The sequence below is a fragment of the Nipponia nippon genome, unplaced genomic scaffold (genome assembly GCF_047370975.1).
Source record: "Nipponia nippon isolate SJK-2023a ecotype South Korea unplaced genomic scaffold, ASM4737097v1 scaffold_6, whole genome shotgun sequence".
Classification (NCBI taxonomy): Eukaryota; Metazoa; Chordata; class Aves; order Pelecaniformes; family Threskiornithidae; genus Nipponia; species Nipponia nippon.
Genome location: NW_028262380.1, coordinates 17,409,914 through 17,426,416, shown reverse-complemented (window position 1 = coordinate 17,426,416; position 16,503 = coordinate 17,409,914). Strand labels below are relative to the sequence as shown.

The following is a 16,503-nucleotide window of genomic DNA, read 5'->3' as shown; positions in this document are numbered from 1 at the left end:
TGCAGTTCTCAAAACTTGCTTCTTTTGGTAGACTTTGGGACTTGTTGGCTGCCCAGCACTTACTGACCAGATAGGTTTCCTGCTTTAAAGAAGCTGGCTGGTGGTTATATCAGTCTCGACACCTAAGTATTGCAAGGCTCGAGTCCCGCTGAATTCTCTTTAAAATGCAAAAGGCATTGAAAGACTGAAAGGCTGCAGTTCTTTTGTGCTCCTAGCATGGAAGCAAGGGAAGGCTGTTAGCTGGGCTAGCTCTGCCACCTGCAGCTCAGAGCCGGCAGGACCACAGCATCTTCACCGACACCGTAATAAACCTTCGCTACTGGAAATGTAAAAATTCTCCTGGAGACAAGAGGTTTCACTGAAGAGTGTACCTGCTAATTAAATTAGCAGTAGAATACATACGCTTATAGTATGCAAAAGTAAGGTAAAAAGAGAGCTTTCACATTGGTCTTTCTGCTAATCTTCACTGCTATCAGAATGCATATGTGTTCTCAGAATAGAATAGAAACCCGGTGTTAGAACAAAAATCATAAGGCTAAAACCATTCTTGGTGTGACTGGAGTGATCTCAGAGCTGAATCTGACCCCTTACCTATAAAGGCTGATTTTGGCTCTGCTGATAACTGAAGTATTACAGGAAATTACGTGTGGATCCATATTCTCAGAACCCTCTAACTCCTGTCTGCAGTGCCTCCAGTATCTCCTCATATAACTCCCTTCTTAAAACACGCTGTTTTCTGAAACCTATAAATGCTAGTCTTCTCTAAAAAAGAGTCATTAAAAAAAAAATAAATCAAATCCTTCCAGATGTGTTTTACTAACACAAAAAATCATGTGCTTTATTATGTTCCCTACTTTCACTTCCCTGAGCCCCAAGAGTATAACATTAACATTTTCTCAAGTTGGATCCAAGCCCTGTAATTGATGAATTGTCCATAGGATCCATATGGAACTCCAGCAAAATCATTGAGACTCTATACAGCACCAAAATGTGTGCATGTGTCCCAGTGTGTACTGGGCACCCACAAATACAAACTTTTCTTGCCAGTGGTTTCTCTCGTTGTAAAGCGCTGTGTTCGTCTCTAGCAATTGATCCAACTCACACACAGCTACGACACAGTGAAACAGCAATGGTTCTGCAGTAATGGTCAGACATCATTGTGATAAGTTCAAATAAGAAAACATGACTGGAAACTAATTCTAATAATACTGGGTTACTAAGCATCACGTGGAGTTCTTTCAGTAGGTTTTAGTACTGCAGAGGGAAAGTATATAATCTATTGCGATACATGTTCTTCCAAATATGTCTTAAAAGCTAAAAGAAGCATAATTTTTCTTTTAACTTTGGGCTTCTTTCAATTGTCCACACACTTAAGACACCTTCTCGAGCCTGAAACATCCACATGGAGCTTTGTGTTCTTCTGGGACAGCAAGAGAGATCAGATGGATCAGACCCAGCATAACCTAGGGCATTTCAGCTGGCTCTAGACACCTATGTGCAGACAAATGAGTCCCATCTTTTGTGTTGCCTAAATGTGGAGCTTGGAAATGTCTAACTGTGTCTTGTCAAGCATTGCCATTAAAGGTTCTGGGCCCCTAGAAATATAGAAGTTATTTCTGTGATGATACATCATCACTGCACTAAAGTCTTTAAGTCTTTAAGGTATTTTCCTGGGTGACTGATTCTGAGCTGTGCAGAAAATGCTTGGAGGAGAGATTGGTTTTGTTGGTGTTCCAAATATTATTATTACAGTACTACAGTAAAGACTTGTACCTTATTTAATATGATCCAATGCTTGAAAAAATGTTAAAATAGATGTTTTGAAAAGGAATCTCACAGAGTGAGATTAGGTGATCTGTGGGGAATAGGCAGTCTAAGCCTCAGGCTTCTTGTATATGCCAGTGAATGTAGGAGTATGTAAAACATTTCGTTAGCTTTGTTTTAAGAAGTCACTTTGTAAAATGATGCAGTCAAACCAACCTGCCAGTTACCCTGCTCACTAGCTGTTAAAGATGGCAGGTGGTTTTGGCCAACCTAGCTCTTAAATGCATGTTGTCCCCACATTTTTAATCTAGCTCTTTGCAAAAACCAAGCTACTGATTGTCAGTGGCAGGTTCCTCAGACTGCAGGTAATTGGACCACAATTTTTTCCTCTTTCAGGGATTTGGTTTTGAGATACTTTAGATTTCAAGTAGGTCTCAAAGGTCACTGAGAAAGACTGTGATATTTAATATCAATCATCGTTAATCCAGTTCGTTTTACATTTGTGCCCAATTCACATAAGCTAGATGCATTTAAAATGGCCTTGTCACTACAGAGTGCAATGCTCTCCTATTACTCAGGCATCCAAAGCTGACCTTACAATTTGCAGACATTAGAGGGAGAAAACGATTGAGAATTCCCCAGTCCCAGAACCAGAAGAATTCACACAAGTCCATGTGGCTCCCAAATATCCTGGAGATGATACTGTTCCATGTCCCAGTGTAAGGGCCCCGGCGCTTGTCATTTTGAGTCCCTGCATGGGAGAACAGTCAGGCATTGCTACGTTTTGGGTCTGTATCGGATTTTAATCTTGTGTGTGAAGTGAAAGAGATTATAGACAGGATTAGCAGTCAAGATATCTACAGGCAGCAGGGACTGCATAGTTCTCCTCAGTGCGCATTACGTTTAGTGCACAATAAGAAACATCTTTGGCAGATGATAAAGAAGAACCATTCTCTTTGTTGCCAACAATAAATATATACGGAGGAGTAAATGTGTCATGAATAAAGTGTCCCTAAGGAAATCTTGGAAGACCCTACATGTATATTTACATACTTTTAGTCCCAGCAGCAGTAGAGCTATGTGAGTGTAGTGCTCTGCCCAGGCTAACTAGTTTGTTAAGAATTATCACAGGTATCTTTTTCATGCTAGTTACTATCTGGTCATAATGAGACAATTTAGGCAGCCCTGCCAGAAACCCAGGCTTTTGAGAACCAAAGCAATGGTGTCAATTATGATCATGAATCTCTCTCACACAAAACCTGAGCAAGTGCCTGCAGGTTTCAGAATAAATTGAATAAGAACTCAAAATACAACACCTCTTTCACAGCATAAACTGGATCCTGCACATACTTTAGGACATGATGCTCTTCATTTTTGGTAGAATATTGAACCAGAGGAAAATCTGAGCCCAAAGTGCACAATCTGATAGCAACTTTCTGTCTGTTAGATTACCTTGCAGATATTTATCTACAAAAATATATGTAAAAAGTCTATGTAAGAAAAAGATCAATGAGGCAACTGCAGATTCAATTTCTGCAGTTGGGAAAAAAATAATACCTCATACTGAAGCTCTTCATTCTCCCTGCTGCTTTATGTTATCTCTGTTTTAACTGCTGTTAATGAAAGGCTCATCAAAAGGCAGTGCCGATACACAGTAATATTTAAATGCTGAATTAATCTCTTAGTCCTCATGGCACCTCCCTTTCAGCTAGTTCCCCTGCATACTTGGCATCTCCATTTATATGAATGAGACTGGGGTGCACACGGGGAGAATGGAGCAAACATTGATCAGCTGTGCCGCCCAGAGAGAAGCATTTGCCTCATGTCTTATATATTTGTTAAAGCACGGAAGGAAAACATTGCCTGCTGAAGTAAATCCAAGCAAGACCTGCTAAAATTAAGTAAATAACTCAAAACAAGACCTGGCTTAAGTTATGCCTTTCTGCAGTTGCCATTCTAACTTCTAATAATTTGACCAACTTGTTGCCTTACTTCTGTTGGTAAAAAAAGACAAATCTTCCCCTGCTTCTAAATGCAGTTCTGCTTTGAAAAGTGACTAAATATCGCGTACAGGCTCCACGTTTATTCTGTGTCAGCTATTTCCTTATCAAATGTGCTCAGTTAGCAAGTAAGGAACCTTTTCCTCCTATGCATCAGCCCTGCAAATTTCAGGTGGAACGTAGGGGTCAACCTGGATTTTTTCTTCTCATGTAGGATGACCAAAAAAACAAGGATCCTGCAAGAGAGAGTAAGCCCTCAATCACACGTGTGCGATTCTGTAGTCTTCTGTGGCTTTGCGTAAGGTTTAACTGACTGGAAATGATTCTGTGGTGATAAACAGGAGGGAATAGAAACCAGCTTACTGTGTTCTTTATGCTAGATCTGCTGTGCTAACAGGAGCAAAAAGCGGTGAACAGTGATTTTCATTACTAAGTGAACATACAGAAAATATGTAAGACTCTATTTAAAGAAGAGGTTTGCTTGAAATGCCATGTTTTCAGAAATCTCCAACTTCGACATAATAGAGCATTCAAGCTGACGAGGAAAATAAAATAATTCTTTTTCTTGGACACATCATTCATGTGATAGGAAGAGAATGTATAGTCCTCATAACAAGAAAGGAGCAAAAGTATTTGAATTATTTTGCAAGCAATAGCAAGATAATATATCATGTTTACAACCTTCATTTATGAGAAGTCTTCATTGTGGAGTGCAGCAGGTCAGAAGATCACTGTGTGTACATTTTGCTATACGGGAATGATAATCCACTATGGGCATTATTTATTAATTCATCTTTGCAGCTTTGGCAATCAAGCATGAAAATTTTCTACTCTTCTGAAATCTCTGTAGTCTTGTAGAGACTCTGTAGAGTTGAAGTTTATCTGATTTTTTTAAAAATACTTCAGATAGATGGCAAATACCGAGCAAAAGTTTTCTCAATTCAGAGTTTTGATCCTGCAATCCCAGTGCAGATTAAACTGAGCTGTACAAGGCATACTCTGTTAGCAAAGGTAAAAAAAAATCCAGGAATATACTTTCCAGCTATGTAAATACTGATCAGCTGAGTCTTTGCTTGGATGAAATCATTCTATTCTCACTTTTCTTCCAGTTGTGTGTAATACTGGAGCCAATGCAGGAACTGATGTCAAGACATAAAACTTACAATCTAAGTCCCCGAGACTGCTTGAAGACTTGCTTGTTTCAAAAATGGCAGAGAATGGTGGCCCCACCAGGTATGTTTCATTTTCAGTATTTTACTTATTTTATGGTTAAATTAATATAGAAACAATGGGAAAATTTACTGCAAATTTACTTACAAAGGGAAGTAGTAAGAATTAGCACTGTTCCAAAAGTAAGCCTGAAAATGATTCTGTTGTTTTATGATTTCAGTCTGACCCAACTGATTTATAGATGTGCACATTCAGATGGTTTCACTATGACTAGGATATAATTTAGTACAAAAATATGTGTAGATGGAATGCAAAATGCCTACTGGCTCCATTAGAATTCATCGTTTGTGTAATTCAGCTTCCTGCTGTGACTCTGAAATTACAGCTACAATTCATAATTAATTGTCTTTGAGACTAATATAGTGTTATTTACAGGCCTGGACCTAATCTCCTTCCTCTTACTCCTCAAAATAATAATTCTCTCTTTTTTCAGATTATTAAAGATTTGTGTATCTAAGCCTATTCACATGAGTACCCAGGCCAAATTTTGAAAAGTACAATTGCCCCTCTGTTCTTTTCCAATTGAAGAAAAGTTGTGTAATTGTCCTAATTCGGCCTGAGTTTGGAAGACTCGCAGAGAAATGGCACTCAGCAGTCTCTATCGTGTTCCCTTGGGAGTGGCAGTTTTAAAGATGAAGCCCACATCAGAGGTAGAAGGAACTGAAATGGTAGTTGTTCATTTGCTGTATCGATGGCAGCAGCAGGGTAGAAAGCTACCTTTAGCCTTTGCCTCTGGCTGGGTCAGTTGAGGCAGTACCCTACATCAGAATAAGACCTGGAGTTTTGTTTATAATAATAATAAGAGAGTAAACTTCATTAGTCCATTATGCAAAATTGAAAGCAGATTCCATTGGTTTGGGTCCAAATATCATCCTATGGTTCATATGTTAAATCTAATACTACTACTACTAGTACCTATACTAGTAAACATAGGAATTTAAAAATAAATTAAAAAATATTTCAGCACTTCTGCTTATGGAAGATTTTAGTACACGCTTTACAATATCTGCCATTTGCTTTCCTTCTTACCATTTCATTGCAGCAGAACCCACAAGACAACCGACAACCAAACGGAGAAAAAGGAAAAACTCTACCAGCAGCACTTCCAACAGCAGTGCTGGGAACAATGCAAATAGTACCAGCAGCAAGAAAAAGTCAGCTGCTGCAAACCTGAGTCTATCAAGTCAGGTACCTGTAAGTCTCACTTTCCTTTTAGGCCTGAATCGCTTACGGTGCTTTAATTCTTTCCTTACATTGTAAAGAAGGTGCATTCTTGAGCCTAAACTATCACAAGCAAAAGGCGATCTTGCACAGTGTGCTGTGGAAGCTGGGGAATTAGTGGAGAGATGTGAAGAAGCCATTCTGCAGTGCAGCTTTAATGAATGACCCTCAAGCAGGGGTATCCTGAGGACCAGATGTTATTTTTTTAAGGTCTGGGCCAACTCCCCTTCTTGTCAGTGGGAGTCCTTCCACTGGCAGTGGGACTCAGATTGGGCCTCGTGTTTTTAGATATAGCATGAGTCTTGCAGACTTCCATCTGCCCGGTGCTAAGTGAGGATGAGTCCCTGTGGAATAGGACAGCTGTCCCTGAGCAGACGGCTGGTCTCTCTGCGTTAGTACCTTACCTCTAGTCGGTGTCGGGTTCAGATGCTTCAGTGGGACAGGTTACGAATTAATTTACCTGCAGAGGTTATCTCTTTTTCCAACCACTCCACTTGCAGAGCATAGATCCCCTGGAATAGGGGTCTCAGCTTATCCACCCTGCTAGCTGTAACTGGTGACATCCTAATTATATAGGGAAACACCAAGTCATTTCCAGAACTGTACTAGCACTTTAATAATCACATTTATTGCCTTATTCACAATATAGGGGTAATCAGACCCCAAATTGTGACAAAGTGTGCCTTAGTCAATAAGGAGATAGCTTATGCATTTTAAAGCTGGGGAAATTAATTTGATATTATAGGAACTGTAAAGTGGTATCTTGGGAATAACATGCAGGGATTTTTATTGGATTTCTGATCAGCAGATAGGAAAGGGCTAGGTCTCTTCTGAAGCCTGACAAATAATATAGGCCTTTTGTTAGCACAAAGCAGGCACTTCCTAGGAAGCTTGAATACCCAGATAAAAAAGAGGAGTAGACTAACACCAGTGAAATGAAATGAAGATTTTTGTTTAGCAACTGATTCAGCAATCCACTAGCTTACAGAAGCTTTGGGCTTCAGTACATTAAACTCATATTTTCTCCTTGTCATATTAAAATTTTCACGTGGCTCGCATCCCCGGAGTCAGGTTCTTTCCCTAACATAGGCATCTGGGTTTTTCTGGCAGCACAAAGCAGTCTGAAGGCCAGCTGCCTGATCCCCTGGTGGCAGGGGCCACTCTTGCCTCACTGACTGTGTCTGCCAAGAAACCCCTTGGATCAATAATCAACCATATTTAAGAAAAAAACAGCAATTAGGTGTAAAACTGAGCAACCAGATAGTTCCCTGCTGTCTCCAAGTTTAAAAGACAGTAAAATTACTTTATCTCGGCTACTCCCTGCCCTGAGTTCAGTTCAGTAGGACCACAATCTGATCCTCTGCCTCTCTTCAGCCTACTCCTCCCTGAGAGACGACTTTTGTTGGCTTCGGTGGTAGCCATGTGTGCTCATATGTTCGAGTGTAATTGAGCCCTCTGATACTTACCTGTCACTCCCACTGATATTCAGGCTGACTTCAGGTACTGAAAGGCTAGTCTTGACAGATGAAGTAGTCAAGCTTACTCTTCCCGATGGAGATGATAGTTGAGCATCTGAGATATAATGGTGAAGTTTATCATGGTATGAAGGATGGATTTTTAGTCTTCATTGACTTTCAGGATGCTGCATAGTCAATATTTTTCAATATTGTTTGCTCTCTGTACCAGAGTAGCAAGATGGTCCAAACTCTTTTGTATGGAGGATCAGGTTCCATTTTTAGGACTCTTCTGCTTTCCCTCTGCACAGTGGAAAATGCTTAGCCGTTTGGTTTGACATACTAACAGCTCTTCCTATCTTCCCCACAGCAAACACAGTAAACCAGATGGAACTGGTGGTTGGGCCACCCTGTAGAGTAGACAGAACTCAAAATAATTTTAGCAGTAGGATATTTTAGTGTAAAACTATTCAACACTTTTCAGTTAAATAGAGAGATGTTACCATGTCTCTTCAAAATTATGCATTCTTTGAAGTGGGCCTTATTACAGGCATGCCACTGCTTTGTGAAGTTAGTTGCAGGTAGCAGTAGCTTGCTTTTTGTCTCCTTCTCTTAACTTTACCTTAAGAGAATCATTCAGTAGTTAATGTTTGATTTTCCTTATATGCAATAGAAACCAAGATATCCTCAAACACAATTTGACATTTTTCTGCTAACTATAAGTTTCATTTGGCCATAGGACTTTCTGTGAATGGGACTTTCCTGCTCAGTAGAAAAAACACTATTGAAATAATTCATTTTCAGTGTTAAAAGCATTTTCCCCCTCATTATTAGAGAAGAGGAATAAAATCATTGCATCTTCTGTCCAGATGACTCACATAAGCAGAGCTAGGTTCAGTTCTACTTTTCCCGTCATCCTCTCTGGAGAACCCCAACAATGAGCTCATACCCATACCAAACTTGGATTAATATGAAGTCATGTACTCCCGCTTTCTCTTTTTCTCCAGTGATTTCTTCCCAGCTAGCAAAACCAGTCTCTTCACCATAATAGAATCTAACTCCTAATTTCCTGTCACTTTTATGCTCCTATGTTGGTTTCTCTTTGATAGTAAGTTAATCCTGGTTAGAGAATATTTCTTTAGCCTCTATTCTATGTAATATTTCTTGGTTTAGGACATCAGTTTTGCTCCTACAGTAGTGCTGTGTACACTATGGCAAATGTGTTAACTTACCATATCCTTCATCCATGTTTCTCACCCACACCAAAGAAACTTCTGTTTCTTTGATGAGGTCACCATGTCTGGAGAGGCAAATGTTCCATGTTCAGGACAGTGACTGGAAAGCAGCTGGAGTACCATCAGCTATGACAAAGCTTGAAACTTCAGAGAGATTTGTCATTTTCCCCATAGCCCCTTCCAGATCTTCAGATAAATACATGGGGCTGAGCAAACCTTGATCAGTGAGATGGACCATTTTTTGTCACACACCTGTTCTTCTTCAGAAATAGGAGGTTGTGCCAGTTCCTCTACCTGTGTTATTTTCTGATCAGTTCTTCAGGCAGGGACAGTGCTGACAATACAGAGCCAAGCCCAGAAAGTGAAATGATGATGGGTCACGTTGGCACTGCACCCTGAAGTTCAGTTGCTGCAGCCTAATCAATCAGTATCATTTGTGCCCTTTCTGTTGCCTTAAATTCATGAGCGCTTTGACTGTGTTGACACATTCTGATACATCTTTAACAACACAGTCTTCGAAAGCATCTTAAGGGCCTCTGCCAGTGGGTGGGTATGCGTGCATCTTCCCTCTCATCAGTAATTTGAAAAGGGTCAGTTGCAGTCTGTCCTCATATCTCTATTTTTTTATACTTTCTCAGCCCTGTTAAATAGAATACAAAGTTTTGCCCTTTTGACAGTCACTTGCACTCTATTACACTCATTTTCCTCTGTAATGTGGTTTCTGTGATTCTGTTAGTTCTCATGCTACGGGTTGCAGACCTTCAGCATCTCCTCATGTCAATATGACTCTTCCTGCCCAAGTCCCTTGTTTAACACCTTTCCTACATACTACGTATTTCCTGCATTCTTAAAACAAATGTAGTTAGCCAGTGTGCTACATGATTGCACTGCACAACTCATGCCTAGGTTGGCCTATTACTTGGCCAGTGATTCTTTTGACTTGAATCTGTAAGTGCTGAGGCAACACACCGTAGTGTGTTGGAAGCAGAACCAAGTGCCACTGAAGTCTCTCCAATAGCACAAATACAAAAACATTTTTCTCACCAGAAGTTTTCTTCTCCCAGGCTCTCATTGGTGCAGGCTCAGTACTTCCAGTGATTTCCACAGGCTTTTTTTCATGCATAAAGAAAGTTGACAGTACAGGGACCCACAAATTGTAGTCCACTCAGCTGTTTCAGTCTCAGCAGATGCCAGTCATTTGAACTGTTCTCAGTTTTGTTCATGTTCTCCATCACGTCTGATTTTTGGAAGAAACGTTAACCCATTGTGCAGAAACTGGAATTACCAATTTCTTCTTTCCTCCAAACAAAGAGCAAAGATGGGTAAGACTCCTTCTGCAAGGTTCATAGAAAACCTGCCTTTCTAATGTTAGCTTTCCTATGCTTTTAAAGAAATCAGTTATCTAATTCAGGTGTGTCACTGCCTTATCACTTACACAGTACTATTTCCTTCAATATTTGAAGCTAGCTGCAGTGTTTTCCCAAGTCTTTGCTCAGTTTTCAAGCCTCTTTACTGGCTGAAATTGTATTCCTTTGCGTTTTTCGTATTCTTTTGTTTCAAATAAAACTTTCTTGCAAGTGCAGACCCTTGTACGTAAAGCAGTGACTTGTACACTGTGATCTGTGGATTACAGGTATATGCAAGATCATCAGAAGAGATCCATACAGCCATATCACTTTCTGTTAAGTTCAATAAAAAATGTGCACATTGATCCATTTTCATCTGTTTGAATTTGGAAATTTGACAGCAATGCACAACTCTCACAAACTCTAAGACCCATTGCTCTAGGCTGCTCCCAGTCATAACCACAGAAATTAATAGGTGGATTTTGCTTTCATTTACTAATGAAGATCCTGTTGAGTGTAATACTGTGACCATGAACCCAGTAAAATATCATTTGTGTTGGAAACAATAAAGCATAACTACATGCCACTAAGTAAATCAAATGTTCTTTGCTACATCCGGAGTCTTATTTAGAGCCTCCTTGCACTCTTTAAGCAAGTTACATACCTCAATAATCTCTCCTTCTCTTTGTAGTTCTCTGTAAGCTCCTCAAAAGCCAAATCCATAAATAAACCTGCTAATGTGGAAGGGAGCAATACAATCTCTTACATGTTTCAGAAATGAGGGGTAGGTTTAGGTGGTTTGTAATGGATGTAGTAGTACCAGAGCTACAGTTCCAGGGCCAGAAGATTAGTGTCAGAAATTATCCCATGTCTCAGAATTGTGCAATTCAGAATCTAAGATTTAGCCGCAAGGAGAGATGAGACTGAACAAATTGGTTTCCAGTTGTTGCACTTCAGAAAAAATATTCCAAACAAGACCAGAATGTCAAGTTAACAGAGAGGACTATGATGAGATGTGAAAGATAACCATTTTCCTCTAGAAAGTGTTTACTCTGAAACCTAATTAAAATGTCAGTTCTGTTTCTATAGATCATTTCAACACTCACATCAGTCCGATGTTTTTGTCTTGGAGGCAGTGACCATTACGGGTGTGGGCAGCAATGGGGCTCTCAGTCATTAATAATTTTTGTGGCAAGGAGCTAAGAAGTCAATTATTAAAATAATCACCCCTAATACAATTCTGAAGGAAGGAAGGAAAGCAGGAGGAGGTACCCTTCTTCTTTTGACTTAGAACTTAAGAGGTATGCTGGCTGCTAAAACTAGTGCAACCTTCAGTCCTTGGAGTATCAGACTTGCTTGAACAATATACTTGATAGTTCCAGGCGTTTTTAATTATCTCAGGCTTGTGAAGCACTGTTCTTCTCCTTCTGGGGACTGTGACACCTGAGCTACGAACTAATCACGGTAACACACTGAGCAGGGCTACATACTAACAGCAGCAAAGATGGCAGGCATAAGGATGGGGAATTTTACATGGCCCACCACACATTTTTACCTCCAGACTCCAGTAAGACATTACTGTTTAGCCATCGGATGATCTTTAAAATCCCAAGTTAAAAAGTTTCATTACATAATAGGGCATAGCAGAGCTAAATTTCGAGGCTAGTGTAAAAAAGATGAAGCTTGAGAAATGACCGGTCTGTTAAAGAGAAGTGCTTGCATTTGAGTTGTGTATGAAGTGATCTCTGTGTATAGTTTATATGCATCAATTTAAGTTTGGATGGCAATTAGGGTTATTTCAGGATGAAAGGTATGATATACATGAAAGCTGCTTTTGTGGTTATATTCTTAAATAATACATTTCTATCACATAATGTAAAACATCCACTGCTTTATTTACAGTGCTTCACTGCAACCATACTTTACTATCATGAGACATTCCTTGACCAAAAATGTTGTTTCTAATCACAGAGTAAATTAATAAGATTGAGTGACTACAGTCTAAATCTTTTTTAAACTAATCTAGTCAAATATGTGCTACCATAACTAGGCCATAGCAGTGTGTGCTGCCGTGCAAGAGACTAGGGTTTAATTCTTGGATTCTGCTTCTCACTCCATGAGCAGGAGCTAGGAGCACTCCAGAGCTGCAGCCTCAACCCTGGGAGGGATGGAGCCTTGTGTCATTCAACAGCAGTGACCCCCACTGGCCAATTTAAGGAGAAGCATTGAGGGGCTCTAAAAGGAGTCACTTCCAGTCCTCCTCAGAGGTTGGTGGTCATTGCACGGGATCTAGTGAGTGGAGGTTCAATGGGGTGCACTCGGTGGGGTCTTCAGCTTTCAGTCTGAGGAGCAGAATCCTCTCCGGGGAGGAACCAGCATGTGCGCTTCCTGAGACACTATTTTTGCCTGACGTAACTATAAGTGGCAGGATTGTCAAGAATATATATATAATTTTTTTTAAATGTCCTGTAACTAATGCCGTGATATTTATCTTTTAAATAGAATGAGGGAAAACTCCACTAACCTCAATATAATTGTAGTTTAATTCCCAGAGAGAGAGAGACTCAATAGCATGGAGAGAAATAAAAGTGCAAACTGTCCTCTCAGTAGCTGTCATTATATTAAAGGAATAATATTTGCAAAGAGTCTGAGAAATTAGAGATGGAAATACTTACGAGGTCATTGAGCATCTCCCCACTGATGCACGAATGTTTCCTACCACCGACTGAGATTTTTCCCAGCCCAGCGTTAGGTGACCTGAGCAGCAAAGCTAGCACTGTTCCAGTGGGGTCATTAATCCTCAGTCAGCGGTTCTCAGTAACGGGAATATTGTTTTAGCAGTGGGGGTTACATTTTCGTTTACTTAATGTCATCTTAGTACCCTAGTTTACATCTCATCAGATTAGCCTAAAGCGATCCTCTTCCTTTCAGCACTTGCAGCTGTTAAGCATATTTACTCCTCCCAGTCATTTGGTGGATGTAATGCATACTTAATTCTTTCACGTGGCCTCCCCAGCCAGCTGTTCCAGCCCCATAGTTATTTTTGATGCGCTTCTCCAAGTCTCATCCAAGTTGCCGACCTCTTGCTGGTATGGCAACAGGGAGAACTTGAGGTCCACACTCACGAGGGTTGAAGTAAGAGGAACTGTTGCCACCTCGGTCTGTGATTCTGTATTTCAGCCACTGTGGTCCTTTTTGCCTGCCGTATCACACTGCACGCTCAAACCCAACTTGCTGTCCTCTGCCAGGTCTCTCTTGTCATTAATGCTCTCGCAATACAATGGGGTCAGGTCTGGTTCAGCAGTGCACACCTTACATTGTCTGTTGTTTAGAGGGCTGAAATAAATTAGGATAAACTTTTGGTTACAAACACCTTTGTCTTTTTAAACTTCTATGTTGCAAAGCTGTGTGTGAGTTTTATTTAACCAAATATTTTATGGATATATGGAGTAACAAAATATAGACAATGTAAAGAAGAAATCATGTAACAGTTTCCATCTACTCACAAATTTTTCACATAGCACAGGCTGAAAATGTGATGTAAACATTCTTCTGTAGCATGTCAGCCTTTGCTGAAGGATATCGAGAAACAGTGTACATACTTACAGGCGATACTTTGTATTGTTTCACGGTGAAGGAAGTACCTATCTGCTTAAAAAGAAACCTTATTGAAGGCAAACATTTGTCTTCTGTTTGCTTTTTACAAATGCTTTTACATTCATAAGGAGGAACAGATCCTTTAAAATATGAATCTGTTGTTTGCTTGGATTCTTGGAAGGGCTTGTTAAATCAGCAGGTACGAAGCTAGACATCTGGAATTACTGCACTTTTAGCAAACGCTAGCTGATGCCCTGCCACCTGAGCTGCATGAAAAGATGCCTCCCACATATTTCTTTAGCGGTTAGCACAGCAGCCTGATTCTCCATTGAACAGAGAGAACAAGCGAGCTCTCTGGCTTTGCACCTTTGCTTTCCAATCTCAAGTTTGCACCTTTCTATCCCATGCTGGTTAGGTTTTTTGCAGCAAATCTGTGATGCACTGGAGTACAGTAGGCGGTTTACTTGTTTTCGTGGAAGGACAATTTGTACTTAAAGCAGTGATTAGATGAATTCTTTCTTTCTTGCATGCTTCAGTTTTGGATGACTACTAGCTTCATCAGTGTAATTATAATTAGCACTCTTCATCTTCCTTTTACGGTACCAGCTGGACAGATTGGTCCTCTTACTGCACAGATTGGCGGCAGGGTTGCCTACATGGAGTTAGGTGACAGGCACCATGAAATAACAGATGGTAAATTCAGGGCTTGTTGGCAATCAGCAGGTTTTTGCTAATGACTTAATTAGCTATGCAAATTGTCAAATCAGTGTGAACATTGTTTTTATCGAAAACTTTACCTAAATTAATTACCATAATTAAGTAGCAGAATGTCAAGTATATTGGATGCGTAAAAGGGCTTGGCTGGCTATGGATAAGAGAGTTACCATCTTTATTAGAGTGCCGTGCTCCACATTTGAGAAGTCTGAGGATAAGAATTGCAGTTTCTTTTAAACTACTTTTAAAATACACATATCGCTGAGCTGCAACTGAGACGCACCCTGGTGCCTTTCCGAATAAAAAGGCTCAGGAAAGAATTGCTGGATAAAGGCTAAATATTTCAAGCAGGAGTTCAAGGCAGCTTCATAGCCTGCTTATTTGCTTAAAATCGTGAGCATTTTTCAGTCTACCTGCTTTTCAGTTCTGGGGTTTCTGAGATCCAGAGCCATGAGCATGCGGCTAGAGAGATGCGTTATAGTTTTTCATTTAAATTAGAAATAAAGTGTCAGCCTGTCTCCTGGTTCCTACTATGCAGGAACTTTTAACGCTGTTGTTCAAATATCACAAAGTTAAGAGATGCAAATTCTCTAACATAATTTTTTTAAGTTGATTTTTTCTCTCTCAAGGTTTCCATATAACAAATATTGGGTGCTGTTCACAGGATGTGATGGTGGTAGGAGAACCAACTCTGATGGGAGGCGAATTTGGGGATGAAGACGAAAGGCTTATCACTAGATTAGAGAATACACAGTATGATGCAGCAAATGGCATGGATGATGAAGAAGATTTCAACAATTCACCTGCACTGGGAAATAACAGCCCATGGAACAGCAAACCTCCTGCTAACCAGGAGACTAAATCTGAAAACCCCACACCACAAGCTTCCCAATAGGTTGTTCCGCAGCAGTACCCACTGCAATGTGTGTCAGTGGGTTATTAATTACTGTTTCACAGCATTCTTCAAAACAAAATTAAAAAACCCTACCTTTCAATGGATACAGTATCTATTTCTAAACTAAAGCTATCTGATTTTTTTTAATTAGGGAAAAATCTTGTAGAAGCTTCCGTATACATTTCTTGGAGGCATTCACATACAACTTGATACTGGCACTGACCTCAGTTAAAATAATTGACAATTGACTAGCATCTCATGGCAAATTTCTGACAATGCATTTTATTGGAAGGGGTTGTTTATTTCCTCATCAAACAATGGCCATATTTTAACAAGTCATCAGTGCTCAGGATCTCATTAACGTAACTATGTAAAACTTTTTACAATTGTAATATATTTTCTCCTTTTCAACTTGCACCTGAAATTTCTTGTTTCAGAAAAAAATCAGCTTTTAAGGAAAAGTAATTTAAAGTAACTTTTGTTCTTTCTTTAACTTTCATCAGTTAATCATTTAAAGGATCCAGCATTTTTAATTTGCATTTAGCTGATGCCAGTAGATACTCTTTCCATCATTTAATAAAAATGCTGAAACAAGAAATGTCTTTTTTTCATCAAAGACATGAGAAATATTTTTATGTGGAAAAAGACACTCAGTCCTATGAGAGTTTATGCTTTGTAAAATTGCTGTCGATCCAGATATTTTAAAGCCATGTAATCCATTAACTTTGTGGACAGCTTAATAAATCTAAAACTTTTGTGTTTTTATTATTGTATCTGAGTTGGCTTTGTTGTTATTTCTTTTCATAGTATATTTCTTGTATAATATTTTTGTAAAGCCCTCAAACCATTTTTTGTTCTACTTTTTTTTTTTTTTTAATCCGGTGTATTTATGTGAAACTTTATAAAAGAAACTAATTTTTTCATTTACATATTAAGATGTTCAACTCATCATGTAAAGACACAGTGAGTCAGTGTGTTATATAATACAACTGTATTTTATGTATGCTTTGCCAATAAGTGTGCCAATAAACTGTGTTAACTAATGTG

At 39.5% G+C, this 16,503-nt stretch overlaps 1 protein-coding gene across 9 annotated transcripts in view; it reads left to right on the top strand.

Annotated features, from left to right (window-relative positions):
* LDB2 (LIM domain binding 2) overlaps nucleotides 1-16,503 on the top strand; it is a 225,160-nt gene extending 208,657 nt beyond the window's left edge. For 2 of the 9 annotated variants that reach the window (XM_087737396.1, XM_087737392.1), the window contains 3 exons: nucleotides 4,874-4,997; nucleotides 6,037-6,188; nucleotides 15,226-16,503. In XM_087737396.1, coding sequence (XP_087593522.1) covers nucleotides 4,874-4,997; nucleotides 6,037-6,188; nucleotides 15,226-15,456 — 507 coding nt within the window. In that variant the 3' untranslated portion in view covers nucleotides 15,457-16,503. Of the gene's footprint in view, nucleotides 1-4,873; nucleotides 4,998-6,036; nucleotides 6,189-12,374; nucleotides 12,518-15,190 lie in introns of all 9 variants that reach the window. The other 7 variants (XM_087737398.1, XM_087737399.1, XM_087737397.1 and 4 more) reach the window with 7 other exon arrangements.